Source organism: Rhincodon typus, chromosome 12 (genome assembly GCF_021869965.1).
Source record: "Rhincodon typus isolate 14 chromosome 12, sRhiTyp1.1, whole genome shotgun sequence".
NCBI classification, from domain to species: Eukaryota; Metazoa; Chordata; class Chondrichthyes; order Orectolobiformes; family Rhincodontidae; genus Rhincodon; species Rhincodon typus.
In genome coordinates, this window is record NC_063343.1 from 40,422,639 (window position 1) to 40,448,870 (window position 26,232).

Below are 26,232 nucleotides of genomic sequence, written 5' to 3' on the forward strand. Positions count from 1 at the left end.
TGCTCTTGTGTAATAACCTCTTCGTGGCATTTTATCAAATGCATTTTGGAAATCCAAGTATAGCATATGTACATGCTCCTCTTTATCCACCTTCTTGTTAGTTACTCAAAAAGTGCAATTGACTGGTTAAACATGATTTCCCTTCAACATAGCCAAGTTGACTCTGCCTGATCACATTATGATTTTCTAAATAATCTAACATAACCTGCTTAATAATGATTCTAGCAATGTCCATTTGACAGATCTTAGACTAACTAGCCTATAGTTTCTTGCTTTCTGTTTCTCTCCTTTCTTGAATAAAGTATTGCCTTAGCTATTTTTTAAACCACAGGTTGTTTCTGGAATCCAAGGAATTTTGAAAGTTTATAAACAGTGACTGTACTATCTTTTAAGTCCCTTCCTTTAAGAGCCTAAGATGCAGGCTATCTAGTCCTGGGACTGTCAGTTTCACAGTCTACTAGTTTTCCCTGCAGTGATGGCGATTGTCTTACATTCCTCTTTCCAATTCACCTCTTGAGCTGCAAGTATCTTTGGGAAGTGGTCTAAATCTTCTACAGTGAGAACAGCCATAAAATACTGGTTGAGCATCTCCATTATTTCCTTGTTCCCTGATTCCCAATTCCCTGATTCACTCTCTAGAGGACCAAAACTAGTTTAATATTTTTCTCATTAAGTACTTCCCGAAACTCGTACAATCTGTTTTTATGTTATGAACAAACAATTTCTACTAAAGTCATTCTCCACTTGTCCTTAGATCTGGTTAATCTACTGATTGACACTAATCTTTGCAGATTTGATTCGTGTTTTTTCAAGTTGACACTCTGGTCAACTTCCTTGTTTAGCCACACATTCTTCTCAAAGAGTCATTCTTTTTCTCAATTCTAGCCCCATTTTACCACCCACCATGCCCAGAACAATTCACCCACCACTGGGATATCCTAGAATGGACCAGCATCCTCGTGCCAGTGCTATTTTAAAAGACCATTGGACATGAGGACCAGCATCTGTCTGGACCTGCCCTGCTAGATCCTGTCATATAACCTGGATATGGTACAGGCAAAGAAATTGGTACCTCGCTTTACAGTCAGGAACCTGGAGGAACTGCTGGACAGGGTGGTTGTTCTCTTACCCCGGGACCAGCAGTGGAGGCCGCAACAACAGACCTTGGTCAGAAGTTGCCACCCAGGTCAATTCATTTTCTGTCTTCTGAAGGAATGCACAACACTGTGTAAAGAAGGTCAATGACCTTCTCCATGCTTCCATGGTAAGTTCCACTATCTTCTCTCCAATACTTTATTATATCTCTGCTACCATACCCATCTCTGACCAAGGCTCATGCTCTACCACACTCATACTGGCTGCAACATAGAGAAGGAGCAGTGTCGTAGATCTTACTCACTGTCACCCACCAAACCCCAACCCCACATGCCATCTCTGCTGCCTACTCACTCAGCTGGCATACTATCCTACCTACACCAAACCTGCTGTGCCACACAGTCTCATCTCCCTCAATATTTGCCTCTCTTTCATTACAGGAAGAAAACAGCCCACAATTGGTTGGAAATAATGGAAGGATCCTGACTTTGACCAGCCCATGTGGCTGACCCAGTCTATCCAAGCCCCTGTACTGCTATCAGACACTGTCCTTGACTTCCTGTGCCAGGAACCCCTGACCAAAGACTATTTCCCTACAATTTATGGTGGACTGCTGACAACTACGACAAACTTCCTGGATTTGTGTCTACATTAAATGGCAAGGCAATACAGCCTTGTCACTAGCCGAGGGGCAAGGCAGTACAATGTGGGATGTTGTGAACAGCCAGCTAGGCTCAGAGTGAGTGAACACTATGAAAGCAAGTGAACAAGCCAGAGATGCAGCTTGGTTCTTTTTGTGAGCTGAGTGTGTCTGAGCGCACAGTATCTTTGCTGCAGTATGATAATGATAATTGCCAGTGCAGACCCAGGTGCAGCATTGAAGCAAAGACATGTGCTGCAACTTGATCAGAAATGTACCATGACATCTTAGAGGCTGTCACATGTTGAATGCCAATGTCTATGGGCAATGGGGTGCCTGTGCCCAGTGCCTATGCTGCATGCCCTGAGTTGCTGTTTGATGCTGAACAATATGGAGGCTCTTCACATCCAGTGGTGAGCTAATATCACCATGTACCCACTCTGACTTCCTTGCTGAGAATTTTCAGCATTTTCAGGAAGTTAGGAAGCTAAATAATAATGAGGCGAGATCTGCAGTTAATAAGGTCATTAACAAGCATAATCTCTTTTAATAGGTAACTTGTTGCTGCTGAATGAAAATCTTGAGTTAAAATGCGCAGCGAGTTGTTCATGAGTTCAGGATAGGTCTCACTGATATTGTCACTTACTTCTACCATACTTCTGGCCATAGCCTACTCCCTTTAGATCCATTTAAAATTTTGTCCCTCATATCTGCATGTAGTGTCATCGAGATGTGGCATGTAGATAGGGAAGAGGAGGAAGCTGAAGGTAAATCTTTGGTGACTTTGGGCATGAGCAGGAAATAAAAACCATTTTTGGAGATGTACTGGCTGCTGGTTGTATATGAGTAGAGCAATGAAAATGTTTACTGCACTGAATAGTTGAGGAAAAGTGTTGGCGAATAATGACTTGATCAACTGTGATGAAGGCTGTGGACAGATTGTAAGGATAAAAAGGTCAAAGTTACAGAGGATGTTATACATGACCTTGGATAGAGCAGTTTTGGTCCCACAGAAAGGGCTTGAACAGAAATGATTCAAATAGGGATTGGAGAGAGAGGCATTAATTCCTACTGTGAGGATTTCAAATTCTATGTGCAAAAGCAGTCGCTAGGTTAGGCCTAGTCCATAACGGAAGCCAAACAAATCCTTGTTTTACCTGTCAGGAAATAAAAAAATCATCTCACCCAACATAACCAGTGCAGATCTACTATCTCAAAACCAAACCATTCCTGAAGGACTCAGCTACACTGCAAAAGATATGGCGACAGCTGATCCCCCTGAAATCCATTCCTGATCAGATACCTGCAACTACATCTTCTAAAGAGTTGAAGACAGTGTAAAATCTTGTCAGGTATCTGGGAGCAAGACCAAGGACACTAGAGAGATAATAAGAATTAAGACAGAAAGAGAAGCAAACTCTGACTTGCAGTAAAATCACCGTAAGTACATGATATACAGCAATTGCTAATATTACCTAAAAGGAGCTATCAGAGCCTTCATATTTTGTTTCTTCCTCTTCTCAGGAAGATCTAACAGCCCCACAGCCTCCATCATACATACAGTAACGAGGTAGGTCTTGAAACAACCCAGCCAAGGAATTGAATCCTGGGCTGTTGGCACCAATCCACATTGCTCCATCCAGCCAAATAAATCATTCCCCCCACCCCCACACCTTCCCTAAGGAGCCCAAATTGTTGTGGCAACACACTTGTAACCTGGAACTACTGATGGGCATGGTAGATGGCTCCAACTCCAAGCATAACTACATCTTCTTGGAGATCACTATGCTTTGCTGAAACTTACAATTGCTATCAATGTAGAGGCTGCTGATGGAGACATCATTATGAGAAGATATGTTCTGTAGTGGAGTGCAGTACTGTACAATATAAATATGGGTATAATCACTTTTCATACACTAGCTGGAATAGGTACTGCACCTGAAATTCTGCAAGCACTATGCCATTAGGAAATTTTACTTGAAGCACAAGTAAAATATCACCCCCATGCGCAGATGGTCTCTTATGAAGTTAGTTATGTACCAATTTGATCATCAGTACAAACCAACAAAGGATTTTCTTCACCGTCACAAAAGCAACACACTGAGATTGCTGGAAATCTAATGTAAGAATAAAAAATGATTGAAATACTCAGGAGGTCAATCAACATCTGTCTATAAAGAGTGAAGCAGAGTTAACCTTATAATTTTATGACCTTTGTTGAAACTTTAACTCTTTCTCTTCCATAGATGCTGCCTGATCTGTTATTTCCAGCATTTTATATGTTTTTATTGTCAAAGTATTTTTGCATTTGAGTAGATCCATATCTGGTAATATTTTTTAGTCTGAAAATAATATCTCCCTGATATAAGCCAAGGAAAATCAGCAAGTTACCTTCACACCAGCATGTGCTTAATTATACCAGCAATCTCAATATGACATTGCAGTTTCCTATAAATACCACTGACATCTGAATTTATTGTACTATTTTACAAATATTTTAATAAACTATTTGATTTAAAAAAGAAGTACAACATTAACAATATGTAATTGAGCACCGTACATTAAAAAGAAAGGCAAATTTTCAGGTCCTCAGTTTCATGAATGTATTCAATTAAATCTGATTGTTTTGTCAGCAAATGTTCACCAAAATAAAACCACACACCAAGAATGTTTTGCAGTTACAAACAATGGATTATGACTATTTTTCCATTAGCTTTCAAGGGGGATTTGAGGGATGAAATCTCACCCATATCACAAAGGCCATATAGGAATCTATTGAAACAGTATCAGGCAATGAAACCAGTGAAAGGAGGAATACCCTTTATTGCGGTCTGCTGCATTTTTCAAGTTGGAAGACCTTCTACCGATTGTCCTTATTTAGGCAGTAAGCCAGCCCCAGGTCAATTAAATGGTCCCATGCAAAATTGGGGCCTATAGCCGCTTTCCCCTGAGAATGAATTCAAGACTTGAAACAGTCCCAACATGTTTCTCACCATCCCCACCCCACACCGAACGAAAAAACTGCCCTGGTATTTGAGAGACATAGAGTTCTGATGAAGAGTTACTGGACTCGAAATGTTAACTCTCTTTTTTTCCCACAGATGCTGCCAGACCTGCTGAGTTTCTCCAGCAATTTCTGTTTTTGTTTCAGATCTCCAGCATCTTTGTTTTATTATAGACATAGAAAAGTGTTTTTTAATCTATGAGATAAGCAATCTAATCAAGTACCATACTGTCAATATATTTTCAGCTATGGAAAACCTGGTAAAATGCAAACTCTTGTTGATCAGCTTCCATTAGTGGATTTCAGTATCCCTTGAGATTTTTTTCAATGATGCAGTTACAGTACCAGGACAAAAGATGGTCTGAAGAGATTCACCTCCATTATATCTTTCACCTTGATTAAGTGCTATCTATAATCAAAGCAGTTAGAATTAGACATTTCATCAGTAAAGTAGAGAATGGACCATTAGGCTCTGAATCAATATAACAGTATGTGATAGGCTCAGTATGGACATGATGGGAACAAATGCCCTGCTTCCACACTGTAGGCTGTCCATGTGCAATCAAAAGTCTAGCATTCAAAAATAGACTCTGAAGTAAAAATTTCACTAAGTTATTAAATATAAAAATAATTAATTTTAGACTGAACAGAGTTGCTATCTACCAGTTTCTGACACATGGGTTTCTTGGAACCTGCAGGTATTGAAGTTTCACTAAGAAGTGTAATGATTTCATTTTGAAATATACGCTTTTACATCTTTAGTTTATTTAAACTCTTATTGTAGTGGAATTTTTAATTCCTGAGAATAATGAAAGTATTTTGAGCCCCTTGCTTATTATTAATTCATCTTAACTAACTATTCATGATTGATTGTATTCATATCCCTTAACTGTTTCCTATCTGCAGTTTACTAACCACTTTTTTCATATGTAACTTACATATTATCTCCCACTTCAGTTTCAATTTACAACTGTTTATTCCAATCCAATCAATAAATTGTGGCAGCAAAATGTGACATGTGGCATGCAAATATGTGTCAATGTCAAAAATACAACTATGGCAAAAATCATGATAGTGACAGGGAAAATTTCAAATGTCAAATCCCAGCATGGAAGGTCAGCACTGAAGTCGCAGTACTCACAGTGGTCTTAAGTAAAGCTGCCCTCAAAGATTTCGCAATCACTGTAGCAAAATTACACCAATCTTTCACAGCCTAGTTGACTTAAGTATATCTATTCTTGATGTGCCAAATCAACAAAGGTTTAGTTTTTTTTTCAATTTGTTTATGAAATGTGAATAGGATTTGTTGCCCAGAGGGAAGTTAAGAGTAAACCAAATTGCATGGGTTTGGAGCTACATGTAGACAAGACCAGGTAAAGTTGGCAGATTTCTTTCCTTAAAGGTTATTAGAGCAAGGTAGGGCTTTACAACAATTGACAGTGGTTACAAAGTCACCATAAGGCTAGTTTTTAATTCCAAGTGTTCATTAAATTTAAATTTCACTATCTGGCACAGTGGGATTCAAATCCATGTCCCCTGAACAATAATCTGGGGTTCTGGACTATTAGTCCAGTGATATAACAACTATACCAGCACTTCTTCTTATTATCCTACAGCGTTGTTCAGGACTTCAGTCAATAATGAAATACATATAGATGCGCAAATGCAAAATAGCATGTAAATTGGATTGTTATGAAGAAAAGTAATTTGTATGGAAAATAATAATCTCAAGTAGATGTTGATATAAACCTCAAGTATGGGTTAGAGTAATACAGAGAAGTAATTTTGAGTTACACTGATGACAATCTATTGCTCTCTGGTGAAGCTAAGAACTCGCTCAATGACAATCAGTTAAACTTGTATTTTGTACGACAAATGTTGTGTTCATCATAATTTCAATTTTAATTATACCTAATTAAAGAAATCCTGCCACTCCACAACAAGTAGACACATATCATTTTGAGATTGTACAATTAAGAGGAAGATCACACTTTAGGAGAAGTAAAAAGATTTGTTGAAGATGAAATTTCAGCCCAAGATTACTTAATGAGATGATAATAGTTTCACATTAAATATGCTGCTATCTTTGAAACCATTAATACTGTCATAAGGTTGCTGATGATTTTAATTTTCTTGTAGCTCAATGTAACACAAAATTACTTACTCTGTATCACTGTAACCCATTCTTGAGATTTGTCATTATTTTCCATGTCAATAACTTTTCTTCATAAGTATAATTATCATGTTGTTTTATATATTCTGCTAATTTCAGTTTTTTCACACTATTTGTTTTCACAACTCCATAACCATAGGGTGTGATGTGAGGTCAGCAAAGTCAAGTAACATTGTTGGCTCCTTCATTTTTCTCAGCCATCGATAGTGACAGTGTCTGGATGAGAATAAATTCCAAATAAGTTTTATTAGGAGGGAACCAGGGGATCTCATTTAAAACTTAAAATATTCAAAATTAGATTTTATAATTGGGTTCACATGGGACAACAGTTTAGTTCAATAAATCTAAACCCTATTATTACTTTCTGGGATTGGTCTCACTGTGATTTCTTTTAATATAAGTTTCAAAATCTCCCCTCCCCCTACCGCATCCCAAAACCAGTCCAGCTCATCCCTGCCTCCCTAACATGTTCTTCCTCCCACCTATCCCCTCCTCCCACCTCAAGCCGCACCTCCATCTCCTACCGACCAACCTCATCCCGCCCCCTTGACCTGTCCATCCTCCCTGGACTGACCTATCCCCTTCCTAACTCCCTACCTACACTCACCTTTACTGGCTCCATCCCCGCCTCTTCGACCTGTTTGTTTCCTCTCCACCTATCCTCTCCTCTATCCCTCTTCTATCGGCCTCCCACTCTCTCCCTATTTATTTCAGAACCCCCTTCCCCTCCCCCTTTTCTGAAGAAGGGTCTAGGCCCGAAACGTCAGCCTCTCTGCTCCTATGATGCTGCTTGGCCTGCTGTGTTCATCCAGCCCTGCACCTTGTTGTCTCGGATTCTCCAGCATCTGCAGTTCGTACTATCTCTGATTCAATTATATTACTGAATTCAATTGATGCTCATCCTAAAGTACTTTTCACTGAATTAATAGTATTTGTATAACTAGTCAATTATCATACTTAAATTCTTTGACATCACTATTGGCCAATAGATTTCTTACCATTAACTCTCCTGTTTTACACATCTGTACCAATGGTTAAAAAAAGAGCCTGAATTAGAAAAGACAATTTTATGTAGGTAGATTTTTTTTTAGAATGCATGTTGGAAACTAATTATGTTTTATGCTTTGTTTTGAGATTTACATATGCTGAGAACAGATGGAGAGCATTTACTGTTGATGGAGCAATTAACCTCCTCAATAAAAAAAACCCTTCTAAATCCTATTTGAAGAGGAGATAACTTTGGTCCAGATAACAATGTCAAAATTCTATGAAATAGCCAAAGTTCACACTTAATTGTATTCAGTTGCTTGGTTTATTTTTCATATTGTTTTATTTTTATCCAGGAATGCTTTCACACATCATTGAACAGTATTTTTACCCATCACAAAATTACCTGTGCTATTTTTTTCCCTTTATCCTCCACCATTAAATCACCCACGTTTCCAATTAATTCCCAATTTACCTGCAAAACCCATCAGAGGCAGTGCAATAAGACCAAAGGTAAATAAAAGGTCATGAGAGAGGGAGGGGACTGAATCAAAATGGTGTTGGAGGGGGAAATAAGACATTCCACCCCCTGCAGTGCCCACCTTTCTTCAAAGGTTCATATAGGTGTAGATATTTTCTAATTTACCTGGTCAGAGATGCTATTGCACATTTCCTGAGCAAGATGGGACTTGAACCTGGACCTCCTGGCTCAGAGGTAGAGGGACACTACCACCACGTCACAAGAGCTTTTTCATGCTGGTATGCGTTTTTTCAACTGAAAGAAATCAGCTGTTTTAAACTTACTAATTCATTTGTTTATTGATCTGAGAAAGTCACGGCACAGGATTATCAGTTGGTTAATAAGTAAGAGAGTCCAGATATGTTACCTAAATTCAACCAGATGCTTTGTCTCAGAAACAAATGATTACAGAAAAAAAAGCCTGATGGCACCTTCTTTTTCATTACAAAAAAGAGTTGCTATAATTTGGAAGGCACTAGGCTAATGTGCATCTAATGAGGGTGTTTAAAATGTGGGGTGAAATCAAAACTAGGCCAATAGCTAATTGTTGGAGTAATGTGGCATTGATGGCTTTCTGGCATTGCTCAAAGCATCGCTGGAGAATCTGATTTTCTGTCATCCGGAGAAAAGATGAAAATGCGTCCTTCCCAGGTGCTGTTGCACCTTTGTTCTCCCATAGTCATGCATGACAACAACATAGCAGTATATTCTTTTTATTCACTCAAGGGATGTGGGTGTTGCTGGCTGGCTAGCATTTATTGCCCATTCTTATTTACCCTTCAGAAGGTGGTGGTGACCTCCATTCTTGAACCATTGCAGTCTGTGTTCTTTAGATAGACCAACAATGCTGTTAGGGAGGAACTTCCAGGATTTTGACCCAACAACATTGAAGGAACAGCGATATATTTCAAAGCCTGAATGGTGAGTACATGATAGTTTATTGAGTATACAATAGCTTGGAAAGTCTTCTCCATCTTCTCCTTCAAGCTTAATGTCATCCCAGTCAGTATATCTTTAAGAGACATGCTCATGATATCATTTTATCATAGCATTGTACTCAAAAATACAAAGTCTCATAGTCCATATTACCTCAAATTGCCTGAATTATGATTCTGTACTGGAAATTTGTTCCCTTGGGGTAAATGTTATAATTCGATAGTGGATTCGATGTAACAAAATACTCTGCGTTAGGTGATTCTAATTAACAAGTTTATTGATGGTTATAGACATATTAAGTGGACATGTTAAGTGGTAAATTTACATATTGAGCACTAAGTATATAATAAGTAGAAATATATGTAAAGCAGCAGATAAATATATGTATGTATACATAGCAATATATATGTATATTAAACAATAATCTAATGTAGATAGATTTGAAATATAAGTAAACTAATGAGCGGAGCTGTTAACTTAAACTACTTCAGACATGTTCAGCAATGGGTCTCACTGCCTCCTGCCCTTTGGGGACCCTGCTTACAATGATTAGCCTGGAGAACTCTGGGTTCCAGGCACCATTCACAATCATGGTCCAAGGTGAAGTCCGCTGAGTAAGGCAAAATCCCCAATATTAATATTATTCTGAATCTAAGATTACGTAGCATGTTATCATTCCATGGTACTTTCAGTACTTTCCTGGACATTCCATTATAGAGAAAAACACTTCCAGATGACTCCATGTGACGGCCAAGCTGGACAATTCTCACAGCGGTGTAGTATCACACGGTTATTCCTCAGTCAAAACAAGCTACTTTCACATTTGGCCTGTTTCCCATGTACTTTTTCACTTTATTTCATTTGCTCATTCTCATATTCAACTAACCCTTAACAGTTAACCCTTAACGGTTAACCCTTAATGATCTGGCTTGAAGATGCCGTTTTTAATCCTACCACTACAGTAAACTAATATTTTAAATTTAAGTACAGACACTTATGTGCCTGAGGAATGTAATGTTTGCACCTTATAGCTAGTTGGGATAAATGTCTCTGGATTCTTCAATATCCAGATCCAATTTCTTACATTACAAGAGATAACATAAATGTTTCCACACCAGATAAAACAATCTGTTGGATGCAAACTCACACCACTTCATAAACTGCAAGAAATAATGGATCTAATAATCTGAGCAACAACTAAATACACTGAGTATCCGCAATCAATGTAACTGAGAGGCACCAAACCTCCCCTCCTCTGTCTGCATAGAAGAAATAGCATAGTTCATGTTTTGCTGCATTGCATTGTACAAGCACAACTCACAGATTAGAGGTCACTTCCTCCACAGTATACAACATTATACAGAAGCTTCCTAGTAGGCATCTGCAAACACACTCAACTACCAACCATCCTGATTTCGGTAACAATATTTGTATGACTGAAAGCAAGGGACAGTACATTGTTTAGAGAATAGTCCTCCATATTTTCATATGGTGGAGCCCAGGACCCAGGATGAGCCAGGGAGGGGGATAGAAAGAGAGGCAAATGGACAAGTGTTTGTACTTAGTGGCTAAAGTAAGATGTGTCATTTGAATTAAAGCAGTAGGTTTTTTTTTAAACTTATTCATTCTTGGAATGGCTGTTCACATCGCTGGCCAGGTCAACATTAATTGTCCATCCCCAACTGCCCTTAAAAAAAAGCAAGCTGCCATCTTGATACACTGCAGTCAATGTGGTGCCATAGGCATTAGGAGGGACTTCCAGGACTTGTCCCAGTGTCATAGAAGGAACAGAAATATAATTCCAAATCAGGATGGTGTGTGAGTCTGTGGGGTGTGGTTTGCAGGGGAGCTTGCAGGTGGTGGTGTTCCCATGCATCTGCTGCCCTTGTCATCTTAGGTGATAGATGTCTAAGTGAGTTGTAGGGTGCTGCTTAATGACCCTCGACGAATGATGCAGAATATGTGATGGAGGAAGTTCAATGAGAACAAAAGAATCAGGGTAAGATTACCAATGCTCTGAGCAAACCTATCCTTCAGAATTACCACCAGTTATGCTTCTGGTCATTAGACTGATTACAGCTTAAATCCCATTTTTCTGAGCTATGTTAGAACCTAAGTTAGGGAAATGTCAAGGAAACATTTTAAACACCTAAGTACATTTTATAAAATTCAAGTATGTTTTTTATTAGGGCAAAACGGGAGGATTTAAAATTAAAATATTCAAAATAGCATTTAAAATTATGTTCACATGGAATAGCGGAGGATCCGAAACCAATAGTTGTCTTTGGGAACTGGCTGCTAAGACTCATGAATTTTACTACAGGACTTGCATCAATATTCAACCTTTACTACTTTTCTGACACGAAGCAGTTAGATGGCTGGTCAATTATAGTATTTCTGTTTTCTTTAATCACTGGCATTTCTTAATATTTTTGAAAAACTCCAATAATTGTCAATTTACCTTCTTATTTTATAATTAGCAAATGCAATACCTGTGCATTCTTCTGTTTTCTTTTGTAGTTTGGATAACAGCAACACTCAAACCATGCACAGGAGGCACACCACCCTTCGTGAGAAGGGAAGGAGACAGGCCATCAGAGGTCCAGCCTACATGTTCAATGAGAAGGGCAAAAATTTGACACCTGAAGAGGAACGTTTCCTGGATGCAGCAGAATATGGAAATATACCAGTGGTGCGCAAGATGCTAGAGGAGTCAAAGACCTTGAATTTCAATTGTGTTGACTATATGGGGCAGAATGCTTTACAACTTGCAGTGGGAAATGAACATTTGGAAGTGACAGAGCTCCTTTTAAAGAAAGAGAATCTTGCACGGATTGGTGATGGACTACTGCTGGCAATCAGCAAAGGTTATGTGAGGATAGTGGAGGCAATTTTAAATCATTCAGCCTTTGCCCAAGGACATCGTTTGGCCATGAGCCCTCTTGAGCAAGAGCTTCGGGACGATGACTTTTATGCCTATGATGAGGACGGTACACGTTTCTCCCAAGACATCACTCCAGTCATTCTTGCTTCTCATTGCCAGGAATATGAGATTGTACATATACTTCTTCTGAAGGGTGCACGGATTGAGAAACCTCATGACTATTTTTGCAAATGCAGTGAGTGCATTGAGAAACAAAAACGAGATTCTTTTAGTCATTCCAGGTCCAGGATGAATGCATACAAGGGATTAGCAAGTGCTGCTCATTTGTCTTTATCAAGTGAAGACCCAGTACTTACAGCTTTGGAACTAAGTAATGAACTAGCACAACTAGCCAATATTGAGACAGAGTTTAAGGTAAACCATTTTACTTCTTTTAAACCTCCTCTGTATCACTGATCTTGCCATGAAATATGAAGATTAAAAGTGCCCATTCGAATGTATTTATTAGATATAAGTTTCCATTTATTGTTAATTTGACCTTGAACCTGCCACAGCTGTAATATATTCTCTGGTATATAATCAGGACGATAGGTTTAAACTCTAAAAGAGGGTGCTAGTATATTACCACAGATATTCTGTACAGAAATGTGTTATTACATTTCAAAAGTGAATATTTTATCAGTTGAAGTCCATAACATAAAGTAAAATTGGTTATCATAATTTATTGATAAGTAAGTATTTTGTTTTACTGTCTTGAAATTTATAGGCTCTGCTGTTAATTTAGGAAATGAATATGTGTTATAAAATTTGATTTGCAATAGACACTCAGTTTGAAAATCTATAGCCCAGAGAGTTCACTGTTGAAGCTTATTGTTTGAGAGGGGAAATAATTCAGACCAAGACCCAATTGTAACAAGTTTCTGTCCCTTTTTTGACAGCATTTAAAGTTCCACCTCAAATGAAGCCTTTTTTTTAAAAACCCATATTTCTTGTAGATTTCAAGTACAAAGTCATAACTGACAGAATTGTGCTACCTATTGGGATTCCATCTACCACAAATGCTTATCTACATGAAGTAGATTTACATGCTTGCAACAGCTAGATTCTGGCAATGAAAATTGTCCAATTAACATAGTTGAGTTCTCCGAAAGCAGCAAGTTTAAATTTGGAATCTTGTTAAAATTTGTTATCTTCAGTTTGCACAATGGCCCGACTGACACTATGGCAAGATGTTGTAGCAATGCCCCTCCCATCTCCTCCCTGCACTGCTGAAGCAAGCAGCACAGCTGCCTGACCAAAATATGCTACTGTCCCAAGGTTTGGAGTTGGGACAATCAGGGACAAAACCAGCCAGCATTCAGAGGTTCAAAATCCAATATTGATATCACTCCAAAGGTTGTTACCTCACACCCATCGAATGATTGCTGAGTTAGTCCTAGGTATAAATTATAATGTTCTTATGGTGGTTTCAAAGCCAGCTTTTAGTACTAGAAGCTCCATTGCACTTTGAAATGCTGTGTGTCCCCTTCTTTAATATTTGTCTACAACTGACAATTGGTAATATATCTTCTGTGTCAGATATTTTGATCCACTGTTTATGTTATTTGTATTTTTTGTGTTGTATTTTAGCTATTATTGTAGGATTTGGCAACTATGAATGTACTTTACTGCAGTGTAGCACAGCAATCAAGTTTTTTCTGGTGTATTGTGGAATTGGTTGGGAGTATTTTATTCACAAATTTTCTTTTAACTTTACAATTTTCTCCTGCAAGTGGTGGCCTAGAAAATGTCTGATATCATATGTTTGGCAGCTACCATGTTGGATAAGGATCTAGGGAACGCATCAAAATAGTTGAAAGTGCTCATTTAAATACTTCTTAAAAATCACTAGAGTAAGATCCTTATTATGCCATTGGACTGCCTCAGTGCCCAACTCATCATGTGATGAACTTGCTTGGCAACATATGATGGTAACATTTAGCAAATAATATTCAAGATTGGTGTGTAAAGGGTTCATCAACAACAGACAGGTTAGTTGCTGGTTGCTCTTTTTAAAACTGATTGGTGGCATCTAGATGTTTTCTGGCCTATTACATGATTTCCACAATTTATTTCTAACTTTCGTGACAAGTGGCTGCTGTACAGCCTAAACGGGGAGGTGAAGATACCCCAAAGGGGCAGAGGAGAATGCATCTGTGGCCTCACTGTCCTTTCTAGAGCTCTCAGAAAGAATACAGCTGCTGACTAATGATGTCCTGGACCATCACCACATCTGCTGGAACAGGACTTGTGCTCAGAATGACAATCCCTATCCAGGGGCTGTCAAGGTCATAACTGCTCTTTTTTTTTATGTTGGTGACTCATTTCAAGAAGCAACTGGGTCCAGTTGGCATTTCCCACCTACCTTAATCCATAAGTGCAATGTAAGTGAAGCCGTTTTCTCCATAGCAAAGTCCTTTATATCCATCACGTAGTACGAGAAGTGTCAAGCAACTCAGGCAGTGGGATGCTCCACTGTCGCCGGCTTCCCTCAGATACAGACTGCGATAGATGCATCCATCTTGCTTTGAATGTGCCCTATAATCAACCTGCACATTTTCATAACAGAAAAGGCTTATGCTTCATCAAAATTCAAATTATATGTGACCATTGATTTTGTAATTTTGAGCTGGATTGCCTGGGAACTGCTATGATGTTTACATACGAGAGTGCGCATAGGTTCCAGCCTCTTTCTATAGTCCTTGAACCATACAGGAATAGCTGCTGAGATCGTGGGCAATCCCCTTCAAACATGGCTGATAACATGAATACAAAATTCTCAGATTGACACAGAACTAATATACAACGTTGCTCACTCTTCCACCAGGGCCATAGTGGAATGGATCTAGGTTTCAATGCTTGGGCCACTCCAGTGCATTCTTACAGTACAGCCCAGACAGAATGTGCCACATCACTGTAGCATGTTGTGCTCTTCACACTGGAACTGACTGGGATGGGGTGGAGGTGGTCTTAGATGCAAAGGAAGTGGGGAATTGAATGCAGTCCTCTGAGGATGAAGATGTACATAAGGATCAGACCATTGATGAGGACAGAACATGACAGAATGCCTCATTCAGCATGAGAAGCCAGAGTGAATCTATTTGTAACATGCTTCCAGGATGAATGAGTTGGTTTGGACTTTGTTTAATATTCTATTGGTAATATGGAAAACAACCTGTGCTTGGAGCAGAATAGACGTGAACTTTGTTATTTTTGCAGTTCTTGACTGTTACTGTTGCTGAATAAATGTCTTGTCATCCTTATTATTGTACATTTGATATCTTTAAGTGGTTCCATTTTCAAGTATCTACATATTACATGTCCTACTGACCATTGGATATAAAGAAGTAAAAAGCAGCCAGTAGGGCATTAAGTTAATATGGGGTTGGGGTGGTTGGCTAAGTTGGCTGGACAGCTGGTTTGCACCACAGAGTAACACCAATAACATCAATTCAGCAAGGTTAATGTTTCAGTCAGCATATTATATCCCTGTGTTATCACGATGTCTTTCGTGATAGGCAACAGATTGAAACAAATGCTGTGACACCTCCTTTTGACTCTTCCAACTTTTGTTAGCGTTCAATGTTTCAGAATGTGTATAGACTGCTATGTTGCCCTGAAATATTTGAGCATCCTGCATTTAATAGCACAGGATAGCATTGAACCTGTGTGAGACAGTTCTTTGCTCAGCTTTTCTCAACATACCAATGCACTTTGAGGAAGAGTGAACATATGAACTGCCCATTATACACCTCCCAGCCTTGAATGGCTATGCACTCCCTTGAAGACCTGTTTGATAGAATGAAACGTTCCCTCCAGAGATGTGTGGAATCATCACAGATGCTGTACTCTCACCCTCGGTATTATTGTGAAATGATGTGTGCAGACCAGACCTTAGCACATTCCCTGCAAGTTGCATTTAACCTCAGTGTAACACCTTGATTGCAGTCATCAAACATCACAGTTCAAGAATTCATGACGTCGGAGCTGTCTGCAGTCAAGGAGTTAATTTTTTTGTGAGAGGTGAGCAATGCTTGGCTATTATACCTAGTTTCATCCCTTGCAATGTCTGGAAGCTGTTCATTTATCACAGGTGTGATTCAACCAGGTCCAGCAGCAACAAAGGCACTAGGTCACATATTTTAAGAGTGCAGTTGAAGATACGTTTGCAAAGTATAAGGTTATTTACAATTATGCATCTCCCGTGCCATCTATGTGTACCCAGCATGTTTTATTCTTCCTCTCCCACCCCCCCGCCCAGAATGTTTAAGGCAGTTCTGATTTCTGCAGCTAGTTTGAAGGACACTGAGTGTCTTGGACCTGACTTTCCATGGCACTCACCAATCTGTCTACAGAAGTAGTCAGATGCATACATGCTGTAGTGAGCACAGTACTGATAACTTTAATGGATATCTTCATCCTTTGTTCCATTTACCAACTGCCTTTGGCAAACCTGTATCTTTGCATCTTTGTACAATTTGACCAAATCATTAATGGCCAAGACTGGTTCAGTTTCTGTCTGGAGCTGAGCAGGTGCCTGGTCTCTGACAGCCTTCTAAGACCCAGCCTGTTTCCTCTTGATCTGCTGACCGTGATGTGCTCACCAGATTATGTTTCTGACTTTATTCTAGAAAGTGGACCCACAGAGATGAAAATCTTACTGATGTGTCCTCATTCATTGACTCCCTGCTCGGAAGTAGAGCTGAGGGTCTCTGTGCTGCCCTTTTGGGATCAGATGTTCACTGGGTGCCTGCCCAATAAGATTAGATTGGGAAATAGTTGTCTGAGAGGGATAAAAGCTTTTGCATGTTAAGAATGAATCAACGTTTGTGTTAATGTAAGAGCAGCTGAGCATCCTGCCCCGCAAGAGTGACTGAGCTCTTCTCCAGCCAGTCAGAGAATTTTCTCCACCTATGGCATGAAAAGCCTTATTTATAAATTCTCAGCCCACTAATCTTGGCTGTTTCAGCAGGATTCTGGGAGAATATTTTCCTGCAATGAGACAAAGGAATGGATTGTCAAGAATGGAAGTGTATGGAAGATCCATTCACAGTGATACATGAGCAGGAGTGTTAGTGGGAAGCACAGCAGGCAGGAAGGGTTAGTAGTTTTGGAGGATAGAATGGATGAGATTTGTTGACTTTACATGCTGTGGGTTAGAGTTTTAGCCCTTGTGCTTTGGTGAGAGCTGTGTGCAGTAGTAGAGTTTGAGTGAGTGGTGGCCCTGAATATGTGAGTTAGGAGAGAGGAGGTAACAGAGAGAAGATATCAATATGGACAGCACAGTGGCTCAGTGGTTAGCACTGCTGCCTCACAGTGTCTGATCCCAGCCTTGGGTGACTGCCTGTGTGGCGTTTGCATGTTCTCCCTGTGTCTGTGTGGGTTTCTGCTGGGTGCACTGGTTTCCTCCCACAGTCCAGAGATGCGCAAGTTAGGTGGAATGGCCATGCTAAATTGCCCATAGTGTCCAGGGATGTGTAGCGTGGGTGTCTTAGCCTTGGAAAATGAAGGGATACAGGGATAGGGTGGGGGATAGGTTTGGGTGGGATGCTCTTCGGAGGGTCAATGTGGACTTATTGCGCTGAATGGCCTGTTTCCACACTGTCAGATTCTATGGAACAGTTCCCCTTGCAGAGCACAGAAAAGCATTCACCTTCTTCCTGGGCTTTTTTGTCTATTCACTCATGGGATGTGGACGTCGCTGGCTGGCCAGCTATTGCTGCCCTTAGTTGCCCTTGAGAAGGTGGTAGTGAGCTGCCTTCTTGAACCGCTGCAGGTTGTATTAAACCCACAATGCCATTAGGGAGGGTGTTCCGTGATTTTGACCCAGTGACAGTGAAGGAACGGCAATATATTTCCAAATCAGGATGGTGAGTGACTTGGAGAGGACCTTGCAGGTAATGGTGTTTCAATGTAGCTGCTGCCTTTATCCTTCTGGATGGAAGTGGTTGTGAGCTTGGAAGGTGCTGTATTAGGATCCTTGATGAGTTTCTGCAGTGCATCTTGTAGATAGTACATACTGCTGCTGCTGGATGTTGGTGGTGGAGGGAGTGGTTACTTGCGGATGTGGTGCTAATCCAACAGGCTGCTTTGTCATGGATGGTGTCAAGCTTCCTGAATGTTTTTGGAGCGCTATCCATCCAGGCAGCTGGGGAGTGTTCCATTACAGTCCTGAATTATGGCTTGTTGATTGTGGACAGGCTCTCGGGAATCAGGAGGTGAGTTACGCGCCGCAGTATTCCTAGCCTCTGTCCTGCTCTTGTAGCCACTGTGTTTATGTGAGGAGACCAATTGAGCTCCTGATCAATGGTAACCACCAAGATGTTGATAGTGGAGGGATTCAGTGATGGTAACAACATTGAATGTAAAGGGGCAGTGGTTAGATTGATTCTTACTGGTGATGGTCATTGCCTGGCATTTGTGTGGCACAAATGTTAGTTGCCACCTGTCAGCCCAAACCTGGTTATTGTCCAGATTTTGCTGCATTTGAACATGAACTGCTTCAGTATTGGAGGAATCGCGAATGGTGCTGAACATTGTGCAATCATCAGCAAACATCTCAACTTCTGACCTTATGATGGAGGGAAAGTCATTGATGAAACAGCAGAAGATGGTTGGGCCTAGGACACTAACCTGAGGAACTCCTGCAGAGATGGCCTGGAGCTGAGATGATTGGCCTCCGACAACCACAACCATCTTCCTATGTGCCAGGTATGACTCCAATCAGCAAAGAGTTTGCCCCCGATACCCATTGATTCCAATTTTGCTAGGGCTCCTTGATGCCCCACTCAGTCAAATGCAGCCTTAATGTCAAGGGCTGTCACTCTCAATTCACCTCTGGAATTTAGCTGTTTTGTCCATGTTTGAACCAAGGCAGTAATGTAGTCAGGAGCTGAGTGGCCCTGGCAGATCCCAAACTCGGTGTCAGTGAGCAGGATGTTGCTAAGCAGATGCTGCTTGATAGAAGGTGTCAACAACAGTGCTATAACTTTACTAATGATTGAGAGTATACTGAGGGGCTATTAATTGGCTGGTTTGGATTTGTCCTGCTTTTTCTGTGTAGTACATATCTGGACAATTTTCCACATTGTTGGTTCGATAGAGTCATATGCATGGAAACAGACCCTTTGGTCCAACTGTACTGGAATAGCTTGGCAAGGAGAGTGGCATGTTCTGGAGCACAAGTCTTCAGTACTGTTGCCAAAATGCTGTCCTTTGTATTTCACCTGGGCAACTGCTGGTACCTAGTCTGGACAGACTGACTGTGTCTGGTGGATTGGCCTCCTTTTGTGTTTAGTCGGATAAAGCACCACCGCCCCATCCATCAATATGTCTAACTACCTGTTGGTGAAGTGGGTAGAGAGCATTTCTTTCTGGGTCTACTGAGGTCAGAGGTGGATTGAATCTTCAAAATTCCTAGTCTGTGTTGCTTAACACTAAATCAAATTAAAAATGTATCCATAAGACAATATATAATATGGAATTTTACATCCGGTGTACAGCACAGAAACAAACCATTCAACCCAAATGATCTATGATTTCTTTTGCTCTACATAAGCCTCATCCCACTCCATTCATCCAACCCTACCAACACATCCTTCTCTTTCTTTCCTACGCATGTGCATACCTATCTTCCCTGTAAAAGCATTTTACACTCTGTGCTTTGAAATTAGGAATTTTGTTCTTTTGTTGATGATCCATCCATAAAAGAGTTCTTCAGAATTCTTAAGAAGGGTCATTGGGCCTGAAACATTAACTCTGCTTTCTCTCCACAGATGCTGCCAGACCTGCTGAGTTTTTCCAGCAATTTATGTTTTTGTTTCTGATTTCCAGCATTCACAGTTCTTTGTTCTTTTTTGCTTGAGACTCCAGGCCGCCTGGAGCTCAAAATTCCAACATCCACATGTTTGCAGCGACAATTTTAATAGTCTGCTTGTGCCTAAAATTTTAAAGTATTGGCTGAAAGCTCCTAATAAGCATGGAACCTGACAACATATTAGTCTTTGAATCAATATCCACACTGAGATTTGAGAGTTCAGACTATAAAAGCTCACAGGGCGGGAGGGTGGTATATTGCCTGTCTGCTTTAAATAGCACTTGCTCTCACTGCAAATGGTTTGTTCCTGTAATTTTGAGTAAATGTTCCTTCAAATTTAAAATAATATCTATTTACTTTATTGCAAAACACAAAATATTGTGAAAATGCCTTGTGATCCAATGGCAATAATGAGCTTCAAATCATTTTAAGCCTTAACTTTGCTTTATATTGTCAAACCCTAATGCACCCACAAAGATCAGTAAGTTATTGATCGACAGGACATCATCATGTAGGCCCATAAAACTGCCACAGCTAAATTGATGTACTTGTAAATATGACCTGTGACTGCAACACTTGCCAGAAACAAAATTACACTGTGACAGTGTGGTTAATACACTGGATTTTTTAATAGCTCAGCCGTTCAAACCAGATACCTTCAATGTGTTGTTCAGTTAAGTTTTCTAATCTACTTTTTCTCAGCGAACAGCAGAAACAAGCAGTTGGAGTTCTGGATTTGTATTAAATGTGACCATTTGAAAAATTATGTGCATTTTACCAATAGTCATGAAGAGACCAGAATACCATGTAATAATGCTTAACAAGGTTAGTTTTAAGAAAAATAGTCAAAAATTCCAGTCAACCATATTAAGAAGGTGATCTATTTTCAGAGCTATCATCCACATAGTTAAAGAGTGAAACCCTCCAGCACGGTCTTCCTGCACGTAGAGATTGGTTTTACCACAGATGCTTCCATGTTTATCTGCCATAATTACATCTGATGAGTGTTTTTGTGAAACATCTGCAAATTCTGGAGTGTATCTCTGTCCATATTTCTTGATATCATGAATGTGGAAAATTAGCATTGAGGCAGACGATCCACTATAATCTAATTGATTAGTGCAACACTCTCAATGGACTGTGTGGTATTCTCCTGTTCCTAGGATTTATATTGCATTACTACAGACATCATTGCTCATCATAACAGAGCTAGTAAGAACTGCCAATGCTGGAGTCAGAGATTACACAGTGTGGAGCTGGCGGAACACAGCAGGCCAGGCAGCATCAAAGGAGCTAGAAAGCTGACGTTTCTGGTCGCGACCCTTCTTCAGAAATGGGGAGGGGGAAGAGAGCTGGGAAATAAATAGACAGAGGAGGGGTGGGGCTGGAGAATGTAGGTGGGATGGTGATAGGTGAGTGCAGGTCGAGCAGTTTCAGGGCCAAAGGGATTATAAGAGGGTTGCAGTAGGAGAGAGATCCACTGAGGTCTTTCCGGAGGGAGGAGGATAACTTCCAGAGAGGCTGGCAACCATTTCCAAGGGGAGCAGATGAAACAAGGATCCCAGGATAGCCAGTTAGCATTACTTAGAGGAGCAGTGAGAAAAGGACTTCAAAACAGGCAGCAGCACCTAGAGGAACTGCTAGTGGAATCTGTAGCCCCTACAGGAGTGGGAAAGACAAGGATCTGAGGCAGGCGGTTAGGAGCATCTAGAGGAATGGGCAATAGGACGATCCTGAGACAGACAACCAGCAGAATGTAGAAAAGGAGGCTGAGACTATCACTCAGACAGTGGTCATTGGAGCTGATTGGTAAGTGATTTTACTTTCTGCTTTCTCACCACCAGTTTAAAGTGAAGAGTCTGAAAGTAGCCCTAAAACACAACACGACAATTCAGCTGCGTGGAATGTCCACCCTGTGGGGAGTTGTGGACTCTTCATGTCATTCATCTTCAAGAAGTGTCTCCAGTTGCAAAAACCTGACCTCTGTGATTTGAAAATCAAACAGTAACTGGATTCACTATAATGCATCCACAAAACTAAACACATGTTAAACAAAGTGGTCACACAGCAGATCAAGTCTAGGCAGGTGGGACGGAATGGGTCAGTCTGGAAAGACCTGGCAGATATTGCAGATATTGCAGGACCCAGAAAATTCCTGATATGTGACTGTAGGATCACAATATTGACAAGTAGGATGAAATTGCAAACAGGAAAAGGAGGTGCTGATAATAAGAGACAGCCATTGAATTAGTGAGCAAGAATCTCTGATCAGAAGGACAAGATGTAAAATTGATTTGGGCACATCTAAGAAAGAGCAAAATGTTGGTAAGAGTGGTTCATACACCCCTAATATAACAGATCTGTAGTGGTGATGTAAGGCATTCTATAATTCAGGAACTAAAAGGGAAATTCAGTTATCACAGGTGACTTCATTCTACACAAAGACTGGCTAAATCTAATGAGCAGGTAGAATTATTGGAAATTATTTGAGATAGTTTTCTGTAGCAAAATCCTGAAGAATCAACCAAGTCAGTGCATATGCAAAATATCACGGAAGAAAACATTGTATATTGTGTTCCGCTTTTGGTGTCATCAGCATGAGATAATAGATTTACAAGGATGATATAGTGCAGATAAGGAGGTGTTGTGAGGGAAAAAACAGAGTTAACATTTCAAAACCCAAAACGTTAACTCTGTTTTTTTCCTTCACAGATGCTGCCAGACCTGCTGAGCTTTTCCAGCAACTTTGTTTTTGTTCCTAATTTTACAGTATTCTCAGTTCTTTCGGTTTTTACTAAGGAGGTATTGAGGTGCAGTGAGTCACAAGTATCCCTACTGAGTCACAAGCTCTGGGTTCAATTCATGCCCCAGGACCTGTTGGTCAAGGATGGTGCCTTCGTTATGCAACTAAGCAGGTTGAGTATTAAACTGGAAATCCCTTCAACACATGCCTGATGGCAGGGGATAAGACTGAGAGCTATTCCTGGTCAGTTATGTGATGGAAAGATGAAGCCATCACTGTCCATAATTTCAGATTACACCATGTATATAAAATGTGCATGCTGCCAAAGCAATTCAGAGTTTCTGACTGATCTGCAACACCTGAAACCCTACAACACCTGACTGTTACCAGCTAGAAGGACGGCAGGGGCAAGTGTATGGAAATACCACCATCAGCAAGTTCCCCACTGAGCCACACACCATCTGGACTTGGAATTATAATTGCTGTTCCTTCACTGTTACTGGGTCAAAGTCCTGGAACTCTATCGCTTATAGCACTGTGTGGGTCTGTACACCATACGGACTGTAGCAGTTTAAGAAGGTTTCTTTACACCTCCTTTATAAAGGCAATTAATGATCAACAGAAAATGCTGGCCTAACCAGCACATTCACACCCTGTAAAAGAATATAAAGAAAAGCAGAGATAACAAGGTGTAGAGCTGGATGAACACAGCAGGCCAGGCAGCATCAGAGGAGCAGGAAAGCTGACGTTTCAGGTCTGGAGAAAAGCACCTGTGCACAGACAGCTGAAGGTCAACTATGTCAGTGTTTATGTTCCATGGGAACCCCCTCATCAGCTATTTCATGTCACCCAACTGCAAGTTCTTCTATCTCTTTCATTTTCAAATGTCTATCAAATCACTTCAATCATTCCTTTTGATCATCCACACTACACTCTCAATAAAGAATTTTGTCTTAATTTTTTTTGGATTTATTAGTGACTAACATATTTTTGATCCTTACTTTTAGACTACCATGCATGTAGAAACAGTTTCTCTACGTCACACTTACAAAACCTCTCCAAAATTTGAAAATCCCAATCAGTTCACCTCTCAGTCTTTTCTAGAGATAAGACCTCTAGCCTATTCAGTCTTACTTGATTGTTATATCATTGCATTTCTGGTACCTGTGTTGTAAATGTTTGCAGCATTTTCCACAAGTTTCTGGATTGAACATGCTAAGTTGCCCCGTCCTGTCCAGGGATGTGCAGTCTAGGTGGATTAGACGTGGTAAATGCAGGGTTACAGGAATAGGGTGAGGAGGCTAGGTTTGGGTGAGATGCAGTTTGGAGGGTTGGCGCAGTCTTGAGGGGGTGAACGGCTTCTTTCTGTTCTGTTCTAAGTTCTCTAAAATTACAATAAGCTTTTCCTGAAAGTTCAGCAGCTTTAGAGGCAAGTCAAACTTGAAGCCACTGAGACTACAAAGAAGACCAACAATTCTGCAACAGCTCAAAAATTCAAAGATGTAAAAAATTAGATTGGAAGAAGCTTTCTACATGGTTTAGACAAGTGCCCAAGAATAAATATCCAAACACAGCAATGCCAAGTATATGACCATACTTGAAAGAAGCAATGATAAATACATCAATGAAAATCACAAGAATGGACTTTCGCTTTCTTCAGTTTTTCTGAAACAAGCAAGAAAAATAAGCGTTACAAATTTCAAAGCCAACACTGGATGTTGTACAAGGTTTAAAAAGAGAAACAGTTTCGTTGTGTGACACAATACCAACATTTCAGTGTCTCCCAGCAGAACTTGATGGCAGGGTTATTGCATTTCAACAGTTTGTTATCCAACAAAATCAACGAATGAATGGATCGGCTCTACTGGGAACATGGATGAGACTCCCATGAATTTTTAAATGCCTACTGTGCTATAATTACACAGATTTCATTGAGGCACTATACCTTTATGACATCTAGATGGCATTATAACGTGAGACTTTATTGTGTAAGGGGTCTCTCTCCTGCTGTATATTCAGTAACATATTTCATCTCTGCTAGGCATTCAGTCAAATAGATATGTAATAGTAATCTAACTAAGCATGTGAGTCACACTGTATCTGCAAACCTGAGACCTAATGTTAGGGTACATAGTTAGTTGTTAATAAACATCCAGATATCTGACTCAGTAAGAACCCAACTTCTTGTGTTATATGTTCTGTTGTCTCTGATGTGGAAATCCTCAAACACATTACTAGTCAGTAAAATGGTGAGCAAAGTTGGAGAGAAAACATTGATCATGAAGCCAACCATTCATAAAAAGAGTATATCTGCATGGGTCGACCTTAAGCAAATGACAATATTCCAGATAAAAAGTTTAAAAAAACTGTAATTCCCAAGAGTAGTTACTCAAGATCACAATAACAAATGGAAGGATTGAGTTAGTTTAGCAATATGAATGAGGAAAGTTTGGAATTTCTGACCAGGAGGATTACAGAAAGAAGGAAGCTCTCTCATCTGGACATGTTTAGATCACATTTGGTTGCTAAGGTTGCTATGAAGTGAGATTGTTAAATAATGGTATTGTACTGACTCCTGGTAATCTATAGCCTTGTTCAGCCAGTGGATAGCTCTCTAAAAATGCTCTTTGAGAATTTTAGCAGACCCGGTGGTCAGTGATTAGCACTGCTGCCTTGTTGTGCCAAGGACCTGGGTTTTATTCCAGCCTTGGATGACTGTCTGTGCGGAGTTTGTATGTTCTCTTTGTGTCTGTGAGGGGTTTCCTCTGGATGCCTTCCACAGTCCAAAGATGTGCAGGCTAGGTGGATTGAGCATGATAAATTGCCCATGGTGTGCAGGCTAAGTGGGTTAGCCATGGGAAATGTAGGGTTACAGGGATAGAGTAAGGGGGTGGGATGCTCTTGAGAGGGTTGGTGTAGATTCAATGGGCCAAATGGCCTGCTTCTACATTGTAGCAGCCTATGAATAGTGCAATGATTGGATTATTAGGGAGAAGGTATTCATCAAGGGAGACAGTATAAGGGTTGCAACAATGTGAATGGGTTGTAGAGACCTGGGATGAATTCAGAGCAGAGTTTGCTGTCAAGAAATATGGAATACCCAAAGCATTGAAGTTAACAAAGTTGATGATTTTTGGAATAGTATGACCAATGACCACATTTGCTGATGATGATAGTGCAGAAAATGAGTGAGTTTTGATAATATTCCAAAGTGACACATGGGAAAGGGAAAACATAAATTTATCAAATAGGTTTTGGAGCCAGCTAGAGATGAATGGCCGCCTTGGTAAGTAAAACCAGATGAGTTGTTCTACTGATATAACAAGGTGTAGAGCTGGATGAACACAGCAGGCCAAGCAGCGTCAGAGGAGCAGGAAGGCTGACGTTTCGGGCCT

General features: G+C 40.2%; 1 protein-coding gene across 1 annotated transcript in view; it reads left to right on the forward strand.

Annotated features, from left to right (window-relative positions):
* Nucleotides 1-11,900: 11,900 nt before the first annotated feature.
* The window catches only part of LOC109923396 (short transient receptor potential channel 7), a 97,765-nt gene continuing 83,433 nt past the window's right edge, over nucleotides 11,901-26,232 (forward strand). Inside the window, exon 1 of the mRNA XM_048603975.1 lies at nucleotides 11,901-12,653. Coding sequence (XP_048459932.1) covers nucleotides 11,901-12,653 — 753 coding nt within the window. The remainder of the gene's footprint in view (nucleotides 12,654-26,232) is intronic.